The 18,961-nt window shown below is 45.5% G+C and overlaps 1 protein-coding gene across 1 annotated transcript in view; it reads left to right on the top strand.

The window, feature by feature from the left end:
* The window catches only part of LOC135056942 (uncharacterized), a 132,191-nt gene that overhangs the window by 15,129 nt on the left and 98,101 nt on the right, over positions 1 to 18,961 (top strand). The window contains exon 7 of the mRNA XM_063962724.1: positions 629 to 1,606. Within this exon, the coding sequence (XP_063818794.1) occupies positions 629 to 1,606 (978 nt within the window). The remainder of the gene's footprint in view (positions 1 to 628; positions 1,607 to 18,961) is intronic.

An 18,961-nucleotide genomic window follows, 5' to 3' on the forward strand; every position in this document is an offset into this window, starting at 1 on the left:
GGAAGTGGCAGGGAACTGGCTATTTCACTAAGCCTTTCCTCTACGTATATATCCTGATGGTAATGGTCCAAGATGCTCAGATGAGTGAGTTGTTGTACATCTTTAGTTACTAAATACAGTCTGAACTAGAGGAGCTCTGTTAAAATGTGTCCTCAGTGCTTGTCTGCCCACTGGACATCCATACTTTCCAGCCTCGACCGCTACCCACTGAAATTTGGATTCATTGGCATGATAAAATAAACCTTTCCCAGTGATTTCCCCAAGTCCTCGGATAGGCATGTTGTGTAGACTAGATTTACAGGACAACAATGTGGGGGCTGATGAACAATGTGGGGACCCTAGACGTATGGTGTCACAGATCTGCCCTGTCACACTGCCGGGGATGGGGGAATGGTTTCTACAGTTAGAAGCAGTAACCTTACAGGTCAGTTGCAGCTTCCAGGATTCTTCGCTTTGTTGTCTTGCTGATCCCAGCAGGGAATCCTGTCACTTCATTGACCACCATGTATCTCTGTGGCATGGTAAACATCTCATGGACATTGCACATCGTTTCTGCAAGACTCGATCTCGCAGTATTTTTGTTTCATGGGATTTCTGGATAGTCTATCTTTTATTTTTTACTCAACAGATGGACACAGCAGTCTAAATACTTCAGTGGAACATCTCCATTTGGCTCCGGATGATGAAATAGAAGATAATTACATCACACAAGATTATGCTACAGAAAACTCCATGACTCCATTTATACCTAAAGTACTTCACAGTGCAGATATGTCACCTGATGCTTCTAATCACGAGGACTGTGCCCCAGATAGATCAGATATTCTTCCACCTATTACAGGTCTTACAATAGATAAAATATTCCCCCCATCTATAGATGCCAATTGTTTAATACAGAGCACAGAGCTTATTACCCATCAGCCAGCTAAGGCAGGTGAGAAGCCCTTCCCATGTTCTGAGTGTGGGAAATGTTTTACACGTATGTCAAGTCTTGTTAGACATGAGAGAATTCACACAGGTGAAAAACCATTTCCATGCTCCGAGTGTGGGAAGCGTTTTACAAGAAAATCATACCTTCTTACACATCAGAGACTACACATTGGTGAGAAACCATTTTCCTGTTCTGAGTGTGGGAAATGTTTTACACAGATATCAAATCTTGTTACGCATCAGAGAAGTCACACAGGTGAGAAGCCATTTACATGCTCTGAGTGTGGGAAATGTTTTACACACAAGTCACATCTTGTTACACATCAGCGACATCACACGGGAGAAAAGCCATTTCCATGTTCTGAGTGTGGAAAATGTTTTGCGAGGAAATCATACCTTCTTACACATCAGAGGCTACACATTGGTGAGAAACCATTTTCCTGCTCTGAGTGTGGGAAATGTTTTACACAGATCTCAAATCTTGGTAGACATCAGAAAAGTCACACAGGCGAGAAACCATTTCTGTGCTCTGAGTGTGGGAAATGTTTTGCACACAAACCACATCTTGTGAAACATCAGAGAAGTCACACAGGTGAGAAGCCATTTTCATGTTCCGAATGTGGGAAATGTTTTACATGTAAATCAGCTCTTGTTACACATCAGAGAAATGTCTCCCATTAATTTTGATATATAAGGCATTCTGATTTTTGCACATTTTTATTTCATTCTACTTCAGTGAAGAGGCTCAACAGCTGCTCAAGATATTTTGGTTTGTCTTTCAGTTGTTTTTTTCCTTTTTTCTCCTCTCCTTGATAAATAGATCCACCAAAGAGAAGACATTGAAGATAGCCTCCCACTGAGATTTTAATTCTTCTTTTGCAGTAAATGAGGCCGACTAATTTTGAGATTCCTAGGACTGATTGGGCTTGCTATGAATTATACTCCTATAGCAATCTCCCACCAAGTTCTGTTTTTTCTTTTAAAATGGTATTCTCAGATTTCTAGATTTTCCAGAATTTCGTCCTCTACTGTTCCAGTTGGAGGTGATGAGAAGGCTTCCTCTAAAAAATGTTTTCTGTTAATCTGATGTCGAAACATAGTGCAGCCTAGAGAGGGATGTAGTCAGGTGACCTGTGGTCGGGATACCAGATGCCGGCAGAAGGCCCAGGGCTTTTCCCACTTGTGGGTGTCCACGACACCCATAGAGGGAGATTAGAACCTGTGGCGAGCGCATCAAGGTAAGAGCAGTTTGTGCTTGCCCCCTGCCGGCATCCTGGCAGCTGGGTTCCCGATGTCGGTATGCTGAACAATATGAATAACCTTTGCTGCTTATTTTCTAAAGTATCCTCCAGGTGTGACTCAGGAACAGGAGTTCCTAACCATGGTCCTCAAAGCACTCGAACAATCCAGGTTTTAAGGATAGCCATGCTTGAGCACAGTACCTCTGTTTATTTCAATGTACAAGCATGAATATCTCTAAAACCTGGACTGTTAATGTGCCTTCAGGAACATGGTTGGGAATCACTGATCTAAGCTAAAGGTCTCTGGCCATTTGAGTGTGTATAAGCAAACAATATCGGATTTGGTTGTTTTTGGTAATAACCATATAAATCTATTGTAGATGGTTGAATAGAATAGGAATAAGAAGGATGTATACATGTGTGGAATTTGTTTAATAGTCTAATTTAAAAAATATAAGCTTTATAGAATTAATTATAAGTTCTGCTTAGCTTATGCAAACCCATGAGATGTTAAGAAAGACAAGTAATATTGTTGAAATGATGGTCTTAGTAATGAACTGCTTAGTAGTAAACACCAGGCTCCAAGTAGCCAACCACACGGTGCTTGGACAAACTGCCGGACCACGAGATGCAGAGCACAATGATTGAGCAAAATTATGTCTAAACCTATTTGGCACCAACGAGAGTACTGGCTTATGGTGATGTCTGCCCTATTCCAGGAACCAAAGAAACGGATGTGCATTCACAAGGGTTGCGCAATAAAAGCAGACAAGGCAGCCTTACTGACAACACGGATAGGGACAAACACAAAATCCCTGAATACTCAATGAATACAAAAGATGTGCAGTAGTATTGGCGCTGAGTCCGTAAGATGTACCCTTATATTACTAAGGGAATATATAAATGAGATCTAGTGGATGTATGAAGTACAATACATTTTATTGAACATACATACACAACATTGAATGAAGTTTAAAAAATTAAAAATGCAAACTTAATGGACACGATACAATACATATATGTGCAACTGGAGCTGGGGGATAGTGACTTGGTTAAAGTGCTGGTGCAGTAAGCAGATGGTAAGTCTCTCACCCTTTGGTGGCCCTGCCTTGAAAAAGGTCTAAAATAAATGACCGAAACGCGTTGTTACACTGGATTGAACACTGGACCTGGGAACGGTGAACACCTGGCAAAGGACTAAGAAGCTGATTTCTGCCCTGTGCGGTGGTGCCGGGCTACATCAGCGCCGGACCAGCATTGCTTTCTTAAGCTAGCCCACCGCAGGGCCACCAAAGGGTGAGAGACTTACCATCTGCTTACTGCACCAGCACTTTAACCAAGTCACTATCCCCCAGCTCCAGTTGCACATATATGTATTGTATCGTGTCCATTAAGTTTGCATTTTTAATTTTTTAAACTTCATTCAATGTTGTGTATGTATGTTCAATAAAATGTATTGTACTTCATACATCCACTAGATCTCATTTATATATTCCCTTAGTAATATAAGGGTACATCTTACGGACTCAGCGCCAATACTACTGCACATCTTTTCTATTCCAGGAACCACAAAGAGCAGGAACGAATAATAATGAATAATGAACTGTTATGTAATAGACCCTTGAGGACAATAGGAATTCTTCTTTAAGATGCTGTCTACTGATGTCTTAGTATTTGACATTTTATAGTTGAAGACTAGTCATGTATTGGGCTGTGGGACTGGGATCAAATAAATGTTGTGTGTAGGGGGTAATTAAGCTTTTGGCTTGAAGCCTCTGGGGACATGTTCACCCGGGATGTGACACAGAAGGTCATGGCTTGCATGCTATTTTTACTTAAACTTTAAAAACCTGAATTAAAGTCCTCATATCCTCCTCTTCTTTATCTCTGATGTGGCAGTTATTTATTACACTTCAAATACATGCAACTGTATTCTGCAAGCTATCTGGGAACTCTTCCAGGACACACTAGGGTATCGCTGTCGCGGCCTGGGGTTCTGATCCGAGGTAGGATCCATAGGCTTGACTGACGAGAAGTGAAACCTGGGGGCTTCATAGGACTTCTGCACGTGGACCAACAGTGGAGGAAAACTCTGGACCACAATGACTACTAAACCAGAGAACTGGAATCCACTAGCCAGTCCTTGGAACCAGTAAGAGGAACTCTGCTTCAGGCCTGAAACCCAGAAACTGTGAAGCTGGTACCATCAGCCAGGAACTCTGTTAACTGAAATAATTCTATTTCAACCAGATTGGCATACAATAAATTGCACGCTTCCCAGGAACCGGTGCTGGGAAGCCACTGATGGTTAGCATCTGTCTTAGAAGACCAACTCGCTTCATAAGTGCATGTGCTCTCTGTGATGTTGAAAAATGGGGCCTAAGGAGAGGTTAGGTAAGACTCTTCAAGATGTTGCAATTAGGTAAGAGATACAGTATATAGTTAAAACTCAGCCTTTAAAAGTCTAGATCAGTGGTTCCCATACTTTCTTGAATCACAGTGCACTAGAGTATCAGCATTTTTTCATGGCACCCATAGGATAAAAGTTTATTATTAATATGGTTTGGGGGAAAAATGTAAGTAAATGGTGCAATCCTTAGATTCAGTTAAGTGGTGGTGTACAGTTGTGCTTCTGATTGTACACATGTTTTATGACTGGTAGCCACTAGCACTGGTTTTGCCTATCATTTTGACCTTTAGTGATTTGATATGGTCCTGGACCACCAACCCAAGGCACCCCTGCAAGAGCCTTGTGACACCACAGGGTGCCTAGGCACACAGTTTGGTAACTACTGGTCTAGATTATAAAAATTAAAAAAATACTGACAATGAGATGTTGCCAATGAAAACAAACTAACATATATATGGGGCATCCTGTCCCAAGGTACGGCAAAATATAAACACACATGGACACCTAAACATACTGACATATACAAATGATAAAAAAAGCACTCCGGTTCTCCCCCACATTGTGGATAGGAATGATAATTGTGTCATTGGAATACTTCTGTGTATCTGTATTGCGGCAGAGTTTATGTGTTTGCCGTGAGCAAATCGGTTGATGTTTTCTTACTGCGAATGCATCTGAGCTTGGTGATCGCTGCAGGGGATAAGTCACAAAGTGAGTGACAGGTAGATAGAGTTTGTAGGCAGTATGAGGAGTGCTTGGGTAAATGCAGGCGAATCATCGTTCAAATGGTGCTTTCTGCGATCTTGCTAAATAATATGTTTGCATCGCACTGCCTGGAATCTCCTATTGCAAATTAACTGCTATGTAAGTGATCCAAATCTATTCTGCATAAAGGATCTGAGTTTCCAAAATTGTTCCAAAGGATTTCATAAGTGCCATCTTTAATTACTCAACACCACAGTTACACATTGAGCACCTTCAGCTGTTCCCGCAGACAGGTAGAGATCACGGCTGCTGACATTATAGACACCATACTAATAGGCTCATTCAGGGTATCTCAAAATGGTACAGACATACTAAACCTGGGTGCTGGGGTGCCCTGCTCTGCGCAGGAAGTGGGTACACCCAACAGCTTCTTTATGTATGGTTCACCCACAGAGGCTTTCTTACAAGGAAGAAAGGTCAATGAAATGCTCCCCAGATCTTGTACGTTTCACCCGTAGATGCTTTCTCACAAGGAAGACAGCTCAATACAAATCTCTCCAGATCTTGTACAAAGAAAGCTTAATAGAAATGCTCCCCAGATCTTGTATATTTCACCCGCAGAGGCATTCTCACAAGGAAGAAATCTCAATAGAAATGCTCACCAGATCTTGTACGTTTCACCCGCAGAGGCTTTCTAACAAGGTAGACCGCTTCCAGGACATGCTGCCCAGATCTCTCTGTTAAGCTATCTTGTCCAGATTTATTGTCCTATCAGGTGGGATTGTTTCATGATTGACATTCACCATCATTACTCATCATCTGTCAGATCACACAAATGGGAGAGGTTAAATCAAACTAATGCATCTATTTTTCTTTGTGGAAAAGTCCCTGGCATTCCATTAGGTTATATGAGGAGTTCCAAAACCGCGTTTGCGGTCAGATGAATGTATAGACCAAAGTAGCAAAAAGTATTGTGAAGTGACAAACAGTGCGCAATGAAGGCTGCTAGTCATACAGTGCACCACCAGAGGCTTTTCCCACCTCTCATATAAAATACAATGGAAAAAAGATACGTGGAATACCACTCGACCAGCGCCTCACTCTACGTCAGTAGAGCCTTATTTTCACCCAGCTCTCAGATCCATATCATCCTTGACAACATGACAAAAACAATTTTAAAACACAAAAACTACACAATTGTGGTGCAGACATTCACTGGTAGGGCTGACACCCTGGGCAACAACAGTAGAAATGGCTGATTACCGGTTAGAGTCCTAAGTGCTCTTTGGACTGACCTCCTGAGAGTGAACGACGGAGTGTGGACTGAGCCGGTGTATGAAGGAGTTCTGAGACTGGGGAATCCCTTGCTGCAGCCTGGTGATATCCTCTGTGTTACTCATGCTTTTAGAACGTACGTGAGCCAGTTCTCCCCTCTAGCCGGTAATCAGCCATTTCTACTGTTGTTGACCAGGGTGTCAGCCCTACCAGTGACTGTCTGTACCACAATTGTGTGCTTTTTGTGTTTTAAAATTGTTTTTAATTGTCATGTGTGATGTATTAAATTTTTAAACAGTATCGCACTATGGTTGCCCATTATCTCTCTTTCCGGTAAAATTCATGTGACCCATACTGAGAGTCTCTTCCTGTATCAAACGTCCGAAGGATGATATGGATCTGAGAGCTGGGTGAAAATAAGGCTCTACTGACGTAGAGCGAGGCGCTGGTCGAGCGGTATTCCAGGTATCTTTTTTCCAGATGAATGTATAGACTCTATCACCAAAAAATTAGGAGCATCAGAACTCGTATATTACGAGTGTAGATTAGATTGTAATAACTACCAATTAATTTATATCATATTCTTATTTCATTTTTAACCATTAACAGGGAAAGTTGGCATATATATGAAAAGGGGGAAAAGAGGGTTTCTTTACAGTAGGGATCAAACATTTGTGATATAACTCGTGGTTTATTACTGAATGGAATGATTCAATTATAAGTTTAGATGGAATATAGGAATGTAGTAATACCTAACTGACTTCTCTTGCTGCTCCATATAGACTCAGAGCCTCAGCAGCTTACGTTGGTTTGAGCCCTGTCATCCTTCCAAGCGAGGTCTCTACATTGTGTAGAGATTATATGTTAGCTTGGGAGAAAATAATTGTCCGTATACTGTTGTGGCATCCTGGTAAGCTTGAGCTGCACCTATTCTATTACAGATAAATAATCATGTACCCAAAGCGCTAACACACTTGTGCAGCCACTTGAGGATGTAAGGGCCACTTCACCCTTATAGAGATACAAAAAAAAAACAAATACTCAAATAAAAGCGCTCAGTGTTGTTTCATATAAAAATTATACTTAATGTCCATATATGAATAAAGGGAGAGATCCAACTTCAATATGACTCCTCCTGTTGCAATGTAGGTAATTCTTCTACTCCGGAAGATATCTCACGGTAATATGCAATGAAAAATGACAATAACACATCATAGTGTAATAAGTCCTTAAAAAGAGGAAGATTATGTTATCTCAGACAATATTGAATCCACTAAGCATGGATCTTAGCATTGGTATCCAGATCGTGCCGAGACCCCTCGGGCAGCCGCCCAAGATGAGCCCACCTTCCTGGTAGAATGGGCCTTCACTGACAAAGAAAAACATGACTCATCAACAAAACATATTCTGCAATTTCTGGCCATTGATAATATAAGAAACACACGGAGACACAGAAATGAAATAATGAGACTGGCTAAAACTGAGATGAAATGGATTAACAAATTAAAAAGCCTTATTCCCAACGGCTTGAATGCAGACTTTGAACTTAAATGGTTTCTCTAACCATATCTCTTTTTGCCCTTTAGTTCCTTAAATCCCATATATCTTCATTCCTTAATTATTAATTTCACTTTAATTATTCATTTCACTTTAAGCATCAGGATCTATAATCAATATTAACTTTTTCACATTTATGATAGGTGGTTCTAATGCATAGTATTCTATCTCCTCTTTCTCTGACGTCCTAAGTGGATGCTGGGGACTCCATCAGGACCATGGGGATTAGCGGCTCCGCAGGAGACAGGGCACAAAAATAAAAGCTTTAGGACTAGGTGGTGTGCACTGGCTCCTCCCCCTATGACCCTCCTCCAAGCCTCAGTTAGGTTTTTGTGCCCGGCCGAGAAGGGTGCAATCTAGGTAGCTCTCCTGAGCTGCTTAGAATAAAAGTATAGACTTAGGTTTTTTTTATTTTCAGTGAGTCCTGCTGGCAACAGGCTCACTGCATCGAGGGACTAAGGGGAGAAGAAGCGAACTCACCTGCGTGCAGAGTGGATTGGGCTTCTTGGCTACTGGACATTAGCTCCAGAGGGACGATCACAGGCCCAGCCATGGATGGGTCCCGGAGCCGCGCCGCCGGCCCCCTTACAGAGCCAGAAGAGTGAAGAGGTCCAGAAAACGGCGGCAGAAGGCATCTTGTCTTCAAGAAAGGTAGCGCACAGCACTGCAGCTGTGCGCCATTGCTCTCAGCACACTTCACACTCCGGTCACTGAGGGTGCAGGGCGCTGGGGGGGGGGCGCCCTGAGACGCAATGAAAACACTATTTATGGTAAAAAATACATCACATATAGCTCCTGGGCTATATGGATGTATTTAACCCCTGCCATTTTACCGCATAAAAAGCGGGAGAAAGGCCGCCGTGAAGGGGGCGGAGCCTATCTCCTCAGCACACAAGCGCCATTTTCCCTCACAGCTCCGCTGGAAGGACGTCTCCCTGACTCTCCCCTGCAGTCCTGCACTACAGAAACAGGGTAAAAAAGAGAGGGGGGGGCACTAATTTGGCATATAAAAACATATATAGCAGCTATAAGGGAGAAACATTTATAAGGTTGTCCCTATACATATATAGCGCTCTGGTGTGTGCTGGCAAACTCTCCCTCTGTCTCCCCAAAGGGCTAGTGGGGTCCTGTCCTCTATCAGAGCATTCCCTGTGTGTGTGCTGTGTGTCGGTACGCGTGTGTCGACATGTATGAGGAGGAAAATGGTGTGGAGGCGGAGCAATTGCCTGTATTAGTGATGTCACCCCCTAGGGAGTCGACACCTGACTGGATGGTCTTATTTAAGGAATTACGTGATAGTGTCAGCACTTTACAAAAAACTGTTGACGACATGAGACAGCCGGCAAGTCAGTTAGTGCCTGTCCAGGCGTCTCAAACACCGTCAGGGGCTCTAAAGCGCCCATTACCTCAGTCGGTCGACACAGACACGGACACTGACTCCAGTGTCGACGGTGAAGAAACAAACGTATTTTTCAGTAGGGCCACACGTTACATGATCATGGCAATGAAGGAGGCTTTGCATATTTCTGATACTACAAGTACCACAAAAAAGGGTATTATGTGGGGTGTGAAAAAACTACCCGTAGTTTTTCCTGAATCAGAAGAATTAAATGAAGTGTGTGATGATGCGTGGGTCTCCCCCGATAAAAAATTGCTGATATCTAAGAAATTATTGGCATTATACCCTTTCCCGCCAGAAGTTAGGGCGCGTTGGGAAACACCCCCTAGGGTGGATAAGGCACTCACACGCTTATCAAAACAAGTGGCGTTACCGTCTCCTGATACGGCCGCCCTCAAGGAGCCAGTTGATAGGAAGCTGGAAAATGTCCTAAAAAGTATATACACACATACTGGTGTTATACTGCGACCAGCGATTGCCTCAGCCTGGATGTGCAGCGCTGGGGTGGCGTGGTCGGAGTCCCTGACTGAAAATATTGATACCCTGGACAGGGACAGTATTTTATTGACTATAGAGCGTTTAAAAGATGCGTTTCTATATATGCGTGATGCACAGAGGGATATTTGCACCCTGGCATCAAGAGTAAGTGCGATGTCCATTTCTGCCAGAAGATGTTTATGGACACGACAGTGGTCAGGTGATGCGGATTCCAAACGGCATATGGAAGTATTGCCGTATAAAGGGGAGGAGTTATTTGGGGTCGGTCTTTCGGACCTGGTGGCCACGGCAACAGCTGGAAAATCCACCTTTTTACCCCAACTCACCTCTCAGCAGAAAAAGACACCGTCTTTTCAGCCTCAGTCCTTTCGTCCCCATAAGGGCAAGCGGGCAAAAGGCCAGTCATATCTGCCCCGGGGTAGAGGAAAGGGAAAAAGACTGCAGCAGACAGCCTCTTCCCAGGAACAGAAGCCCTCCACCGCTTCTGCCAAGTCCTCAGCATGACGCTGGGGCCTTACAAGCGGACTCAGGTGAGGTGGGGGGTCGTCTCAAGAGTTTCAGCGCGCAGTGGGCTCACTCGCAAGTGGACCCCTGGATCCTACAGGTAGTATCCCAGGGGTACAGATTGGAATTCGAGACGTCTCCCCCTCGCAGGTTCCTGAAGTCTGCTTTACCAACGTCTCCCTCCGACAGGGAGGCAGTATTGGAAGCAATTCACAAGCTGTATTCCCAGCAGGTGATAATCAAAGTACCCCTCCTACAACAGGGAAAGGGGTATTATTCCACACTATTTGTGGTACCAAAGCCAGACGGCTCGGTGAGACCTATTCTAAATCTGAAATCTTTGAACACTTACATACAAGGGTTCAAATTCAAGATGAAGTCACTCAGAGCAGTGATAGCGAACCTGGAAGAAGGGGACTATATGGTGTCCCTGGACATCAAGGATGCTTACCTTCATGTCCCAATTTGCCCTTCTCACCGAGGGTACCTCAGGTTCGTAGTACAGAACTGTCATTATCAGTTTCAGACGCTGCCGTTTGGATTGTCCACGGCACCCCGGGTCTTTACCAAGGTAATGGCCGAAATGATGATTCTTCTTCGAAGAAAAGGCGTCTTAATTATCCCTTACTTGGACGATCTCCTGATAAGGGCAAAGTCCAGGGAACAGTTGAAGGTCGGAGTAGCACTATCTCGGGTACTGCTACAACAGCACGGGTGGATTCTAAATATTCCAAAATCGCAGCTGATCCCGACGACACGTCTGCTGTTCCCAGGGATGATTCTGGACACAGTCCAGAAAAAGGTGTTTCTCCCGGAGGAGAAAGCCAGGGAGTTATCCGAGCTGGTCAGGAACCTCCTAAAACCAGGAAAAGTGTCAGTGCATCATTGCACAAGGGTCCTGGGAAAAATGGTGGCTTCTTACGAAGCGATTCCATTCGGCAGATTTCACGCAAGAACTTTTCAGTGGGATCTGCTGGACAAATGGTCCGGATCGCATCTTCAGATGCATCAGCGGATAACCCTGTCTCCGAGGACAAGGGTGTCTCTTCTGTGGTGGCTGCAGAGTGCTCATCTACTAGAGGGCCGCAGATTCGGCATTCAGGATTGGATCCTGGTGACCACGGATGCCAGCCTGAGAGGCTGGGGAGCAGTCACACAGGGAAGAAATTTCCAGGGAACGTGGTCAAGTCTAGAGACTTCTCTCCACATAAATATACTGGAGCTAAGGGCAATTTACAATGCTCTATGCCTAGCAAGACCTCTGCTTCAAGGTCAGCCGGTGCTGATCCAGTCGGACAACATCACGGCAGTCGCCCACGTAAACAGACAGGGCGGCACAAGAAGCAGGAGGGCAATGGCAGAAGCTGCAAGGATTCTTCGCTGGGCGGAAAATCATGTGATAGCACTGTCAGCAGTGTTCATTCCGGGAGTGGACAACTGGGAAGCAGACTTCCTCAGCAGGCACGACCTCCACCCGGGAGAGTGGGGACTTCACACGGAAGTCTTCCACATGATTGTGAACCATTGGGAAAAACCAAAGGTGGACATGATGGCGTCCCGCCTCAACAAAAAACTGGACAGGTATTGCGCCAGGTCAAGGGACCCTCAGGCAATAGCTGTGGACGCTCTGGTAACACCGTGGGTGTACCAGTCAGTGTATGTGTTCCCTCCTCTTCCTCTCATACCCAAGGTACTGAGAATTATAAGACGGAGAGGAGTAAGAACTATACTCGTGGCTCCGGATTGGCCAAGGAGGACTTGGTACCCGGAACTTCAAGAGATGCTCACAGAGGACCCATGGCCTCTGCCGTTAAGAAGGGACTTGCTTCAGCAAGGACCCTGTCTGTTCCAAGACTTACCGCGGCTGCGTTTGACGGCATGGCGGTTGAACGCCGGATCCTAAGGGAAAAAGGCATTCCGGAAGAGGTCATACCTACCCTGGTCAAAGCCAGGAAGGAGGTGACCGCACAACATTATCACCGCATTTGGCGAAAATATGTTGCGTGGTGTGAGGCCAGGAAGGCCCCCACGGAGGAATTTCAACTCGGTCGATTCCTGCATTTCCTGCAAACAGGAGTGTCTATGGGCCTCAAATTGGGGTCCATTAAGGTTCAAATTTCGGCCCTGTCGATTTTCTTCCAGAAAGAATTGGCTTCAGTTCCTGAAGTCCAGACATTCGTCAAGGGAGTACTGCATATACAACCCCCTTTTGTGCCTCCAGTGGCACCGTGGGATCTCAACGTAGTTCTGGGATTCCTCAAATCACATTGGTTTGAACCGCTCAAATCTGTGGATTTGAAATATCTCACATGGAAAGTGACCATGCTGTTGGCCCTGGCCTCGGCCAGGCGAGTGTCAGAATTGGCGGCTTTGTCTCACAAAAGCCCATATCTGATTTTCCATTCGGACAGGGCAGAACTGCGGACTCGTCCCCAGTTTCTCTCTAAGGTGGTGTCAGCGTTTCACCTGAACCAACCTATTGTGGTGCCTGCGGCTACTAGGGACTTGGAGGACTCCAAGTTGCTAGACGTTGTCAGGGCCCTGAAAATATATATTTCCAGGACGGCTGGAGTCAGGAAAACTGACTCGCTGTTTATCCTGTATGCACCCAACAAGCTGGGTGCTCCTGCTTCTAAGCAGACGATTGCTCGTTGGATTTGTAGTACAATTCAGCTTGCACATTCTGTGGCAGGCCTGCCACAGCCAAAATCTGTAAACGCCCATTCCACAAGGAAGGTGGGCTCATCTTGGGCGGCTGCCCGAGGGGTCTCGGCTTTACAACTTTGCCGAGCTGCTACTTGGTCAGGGGCAAACACGTTTGCAAAATTCTACAAATTTGATACCCTGGCTGAGGAGGACCTGGAGTTCTCTCATTCGGTGCTGCAGAGTCATCCGCACTCTCCCGCCCGTTTGGGAGCTTTGGTATAATCCCCATGGTCCTGACGGAGTCCCCAGCATCCACTTAGGACGTCAGAGAAAATAAGAATTTACTTACCGATAATTCTATTTCTCGTAGTCCGTAGTGGATGCTGGGCGCCCATCCCAAGTGCGGATTGTCTGCAATACTTGTACATAGTTATTGTTACAAAAATCGGGTTATTATTGTTGTGAGCCATCTTTTCAGAGGCTCCTCTGTTATCATGCTGTTAACTGGGTTCAGATCACAAGTTGTACAGTGTGATTGGTGTGGCTGGTATGAGTCTTACCCGGGATTCAAAATCTTTCCTTATTGTGTACGCTCGTCCGGGCACAGTATCCTAACTGAGGCTTGGAGGAGGGTCATAGGGGGAGGAGCCAGTGCACACCACCTAGTCCTAAAGCTTTTATTTTTGTGCCCTGTCTCCTGCGGAGCCGCTAATCCCCATGGTCCTGACGGAGTCCCCAGCATCCACTACGGACTACGAGAAATAGAATTATCGGTAAGTAAATTCTTATTTTTTTTTATAGTTATTGTCTTCTTATATACTATTTAGGTGAGAATGTCATATATTAGAATGATATATTTATTCTATTTACTATATTTATTGTTGCTCCATATATGAATTTATATCTCCATATCCTAATTTTGCATTGCCAACCATGATTTATCTGTATGATAGGAAGGTAGCTGACTAGGAATCTTCCAAAGTTCAGCATTACCGATGTTATGCGCTCCAAATGCGTTCCAGTGACGCAAACCGGAAGTGCATCACCGGAAGTCGAGATGCGGCCTGCAGTGCGTTACACGGACTGGAAGTCTGCGGGCAATACCCGCTGAACACTATTCCAGAGGATCCATTGTGTACAATCCATTCATACCACCAACGTTCAAGCAGAGGGAACCATAAAAGAATTATAAAATAACATTGAAAGGACACGATTTACCGGACCGGAAGTACGGAGGACATCACTTCTGGTGGGCGTATTGTTTATAAACACTATATTCTGCATTTTTATTCAGATATTCATCTATTTAACATATTAAGCTAGAATATCTTATTTATTTGATATGGCTACAGATTCTATGTATAGTTTCATTCCAATCACACAAGTGACCCCGTGACCCGGATACAATTTCTACTTAGGGTATAAATAGCCCATTTGGGCCCAGTTCCTGTCATGCTGCCTTGAGGAAGGGAAAGATCCCGAAATGCGTTAGCACTGTATGACAGGAGCATTATTTCTGGAGGGAGATTCACCAGACGGACAGAGTTGTGTGGACTTTGGAGACAGGTTCCGAAGCCGGTGTCTCCCCACCTTTACATCTTAAAGGCACATACCTCATGAAAATCTGGTAAACCTCCACCTTTATATTTTTTCCGCCTTGAGATGTTTGTTCTGCAAAGTATACACCAGCGAGATACATCTTAAAGGCATTTTATAAGGCTTTCCTTATACCAATATCTGGTAAACCTCCATCTATTAACATTTGATCTTAAAATTGTCTGTATATGGTTTTATTGGCAACTTTTATTATTTTATTGTATTACATTTTTTTTTATTTGGAACGTACTACACCATATTTGGAATTACAGGTTGAGTATCCCATATCCAAATATTCCGAAATACGGAATTTTTTGAGTAAGACTGAGATAGTGAAACCTTTTTTTTCTGATGGTTTAATGTACACAAACTTTGTTAAATACACAAAGTTATTAAACATATCGTATTAAATGACCTTCAGGCTGTGTGTATAAGGTATATATGAAATATAAATGCATTCTGTGCTTATATTTATGTCCCATCACCATGATATCTCATTATGGGATGCAGTTATTCCGAAATACGGAAAAATCCGATATCCAAAATACTTCTGGTCCCAAGCATTTTGGATATGGGATACTCAACCTGTATTTCTTTTTCCCCCACATATGGATTCCGTTTGTCTGAAGTACATGTTAAACCCTACGACAGAGGAATTGTGAGGGAAGTACCAATTGCTTATTGTTATTTGATCAGCGCACCTCGTCTGGTCTAACTTTCTGTGTTCACATTATTATTTGTTGTATTGAGAATACCTTTTGACCAGCTTCTTTGCAGCTCATCTGTCTTGGCGCCTGGGCACTTTTCTGTCACTATTAGCAAAGTACAAGAGAAAGCTTGGCATGCAACAGAACTATAACATAAAATTCATTAACAGAATGCAAACAGGAATGAACCACTGCTTGTGGTTCATAACAGTACCCCCTCCTTAAGGGTGGACTCCAGACACTCCATAAAAGCCAAGAGGACAGTGGTGTAACTACTGCCCTCGCGGTGGCTTGGGGGCGAGGGGCTGCGGGGGCGCCACTGATTTAGCGCAGATTGACATGCGGACGAGCGTCCGCATGTCAATCTACTCCTACTATCCCTCCCTGCTGTGTTGGAGGGACACGGAGGGCACAGCGCGCGCCTCTCCTGTGTCCCCTCCTGCATCTCCGGCGGCCGCGGGTCTAGTAAACGAAGTGCCGTTCGTGAGCTCTGATTGGCTCACGAACCGTCACTCCCTCTATTAGATCCGCGGCCGCCGGAGATGCAGGAGGGGACACAGGAGAGGCACGCGCTGTGCCCTCTGTGTCCCTCCAACAGCGGGGGAGCGGTGACGGCGGGGGAGGGGCACGCACTGAGGGGGCATATATGGCACTGGGGGGGAATATCTGGCACTGGGGGCATATGTGGCACTGGGGGGGGAATCTGGCACTGGGAGCATATGTGGCACTGGGGGGGAAATCTGGCACTGGGAGCATATGTGGCACTGGGGGGGGATCTGGCACTGGGAGCATATGTGGCACTGGGGGGGAATATCTGGCACTGGGAGCATATCTGGCACTGGCGGGGAATATCTGGCACTGGGGGCATATGTGGCACTGGGGGGGGGAATCTGGCACTGGGGGCATATGTGGCACTGGGGGGGGATCTGGCACTGGGAGCATATGTGGCACTGGGGGGAATATCTGGCACTGGGGGCATATGTGGCACTGTGGGGGAATATCTGGCACTGGGGGCATATGTGGCACTGAGGGGGAATATCTGGTACTGGGGGCATATGTGGCACTGGGGGGGTATATGTGTACCTGGCACATAGGGGGGGGCTATATTGTGCACTGGGGTCATGTGAGTACCTGGCACCGTCGGGTAATATCTGGCACTGGAGACATATGTGGCACTGGGTGCACAGCCCTAGCAACAAGCACTACCCCCTAGCAACGAGCATGACACCCAGTGCATGAAACTGCTGGCAACGAGCATGACACCCTGAGCATGAAAACCCCTGGCACCGTGCATGGAACCAAGAGCATGAAACCCCTGGCAACGAGCATGACACCCAGTGCATGAAACCCCTGGCAACGAGCATGACACCCAGTGCATGAAACCCCTGGCAACGAGCAGGTAATTTAAAAGTAATTAGAAGCCTTACTGTAGGACTTAATGTATAATGGGCATTACGGTGTGTGGCATAATGTATCACGGACATTGCGGTGTGTGTCATAATGTGTCACAGGCATTACGGTGTGTGGCATACTATATCACGGGCATTGTGGTATGTGGTATAATGTCTCAGGGTCATTGCAGTGTGGCATAATGTATAACGGGCATTGCGGTGTGTGGCATAGGGTATAACGGGCATTGCGGTATGTGTCAGGCATTACGATGTGTTGTATACTATATCACGGGCATTGTGGTATGTGGTATAATGTATCAGGGGCATTACAGTGTGTAGCATAATGTATAATGGGCATTGCGACTCCTGTCATAATGTGTCGGGGGCATTACGGTGTGTTGTATACTATATCACGGGCATTGTGGTATGTGGTATAATGTATCAGGGGCATTGCAGTGTGTAGCATAATGTATAACGGGCATTGCGATTCCTGTCATAATGTGTCGGGGGCATTACGGTGTGTGGCATAATGTGTCGGGGGCATTATGGTGTGTGCATATTGTGTCATGTGCATTATTGTGTGTGGCATAATGTCTAAGGGCCATTGCAGTATGTGGCATAATGTACACTGGGCATTACTATAAGGAGGAAAAATGACAAATAATGTAAGGGGCATGAATCAGGATTATTTTTCTTTCCGTGCAGGTTGGAAAACTGGGGTATAACAAAGTCTTTTCCTGCAATGCCACGCCCCTTTATGTGAAGCCATGCCCATCCCAACGAAGCCACACCCATTTTGCGGCGCGTGCGCGCCTTAGGCGCGCGCACATTTATCCCTTTAATAGTGCCAATGGGGGATGTGAGGGGGGGGGGGGGGCGCCGAAGAATTTTTTGGCTTGGGGGAGAAAAATTTCTAGTTACGCCACTGCAAGGGGAACAAAAACAGAAGTATAACATAAAATACATAACCAAAATACAAAACAGGAATGAGCCACTGCCGTGGCTCATAACAGTAACCCTTGAGGAGGGGTCAAAGGACCCCAAAATTCAGGTTTTCCAAAACAAGGGATACATAAAAAAAACAAAACAGAAACAGCGTGGCCATTGGACAAGACAAGAACTCTTTTTTTTTAAACAAGGCAAGAGTGAGCATTTATTTCTTTTTCTTCTTTTTTCAACATGGTTCTTGAGGTCTGACCAAGGTAATTCCCCAAACATTGTCTGAACTGATGGTACCTTCTAGCAAGGCTGGGTTCAGTCCCGAGATTGTTTTTTTTTTACCTTGGGGGCTGAACTTTCAGAAGAAGTACTGCTAGAAGAGGATAGAAAAGCACCCCCTGCAGTCAAAACAATAGGCTGAGATTTTTGTTCAGAGTTTATAGTATTCGGTGGACTCAGCAGATAAGACGGGTGACTTAGAGGAACCTAAAACATTTTCTTTGGAACCATATTTCTTAATAACTGCATCACTGAATGCCCGGGCATCCTGAAGAATGGAATATTCAGTTTTAATTAAGTTGGACGCACATTCAAAAGGCTCCCCTCTAAAGGAATATATCAGATAGAGCACACAGTTCTCTGAAGTGATGCCCAAAGATGGTCTGGACAGCAAGAAATTGGATTAAGTCCCCATCAAAGACTATAGATGTTGAGATATCAAAAGAGTCAGGATCCGCTTCATTCTTATCTGACTGACTGGAGTGCATTGCTGGGACCAGGTCACTACCGACCTTACTCGAGGCTGTGGCCTTCAGGAACACCTCTGGGGCAGCGGCCTTCGGAACCCCCTCTGGGCAGCGGCCTTCGGAACCCCCTCTGGGGCAGCGGCCTTCGGAACCCCCTCTGGGGCAGTGGCCTTCGGAACCCCCTCCGGTGCAGCGGCCTTCGGAACCCCCTCCTGGGCAGTGGTCTTTGGAACCCCCTCCGGGGCAGTGGCCTTGGACTCCCTCGCTGGGACCGGACCATCGGACTCCCTCTTTGGGACCGGACCATTGGACTCCCTCTCTGGGACTGGACCATCGGACTCCCTCTCTGGAACCGGACCATCGGACTCCCTCTTTGGGACAATAATTATCAAAACTTCTCCCGGGGTTATGGCCTCC

Source organism: Pseudophryne corroboree, chromosome 3, assembly GCF_028390025.1.
Source record: "Pseudophryne corroboree isolate aPseCor3 chromosome 3, aPseCor3.hap2, whole genome shotgun sequence".
NCBI classification, from domain to species: domain Eukaryota; kingdom Metazoa; phylum Chordata; class Amphibia; order Anura; family Myobatrachidae; genus Pseudophryne; species Pseudophryne corroboree.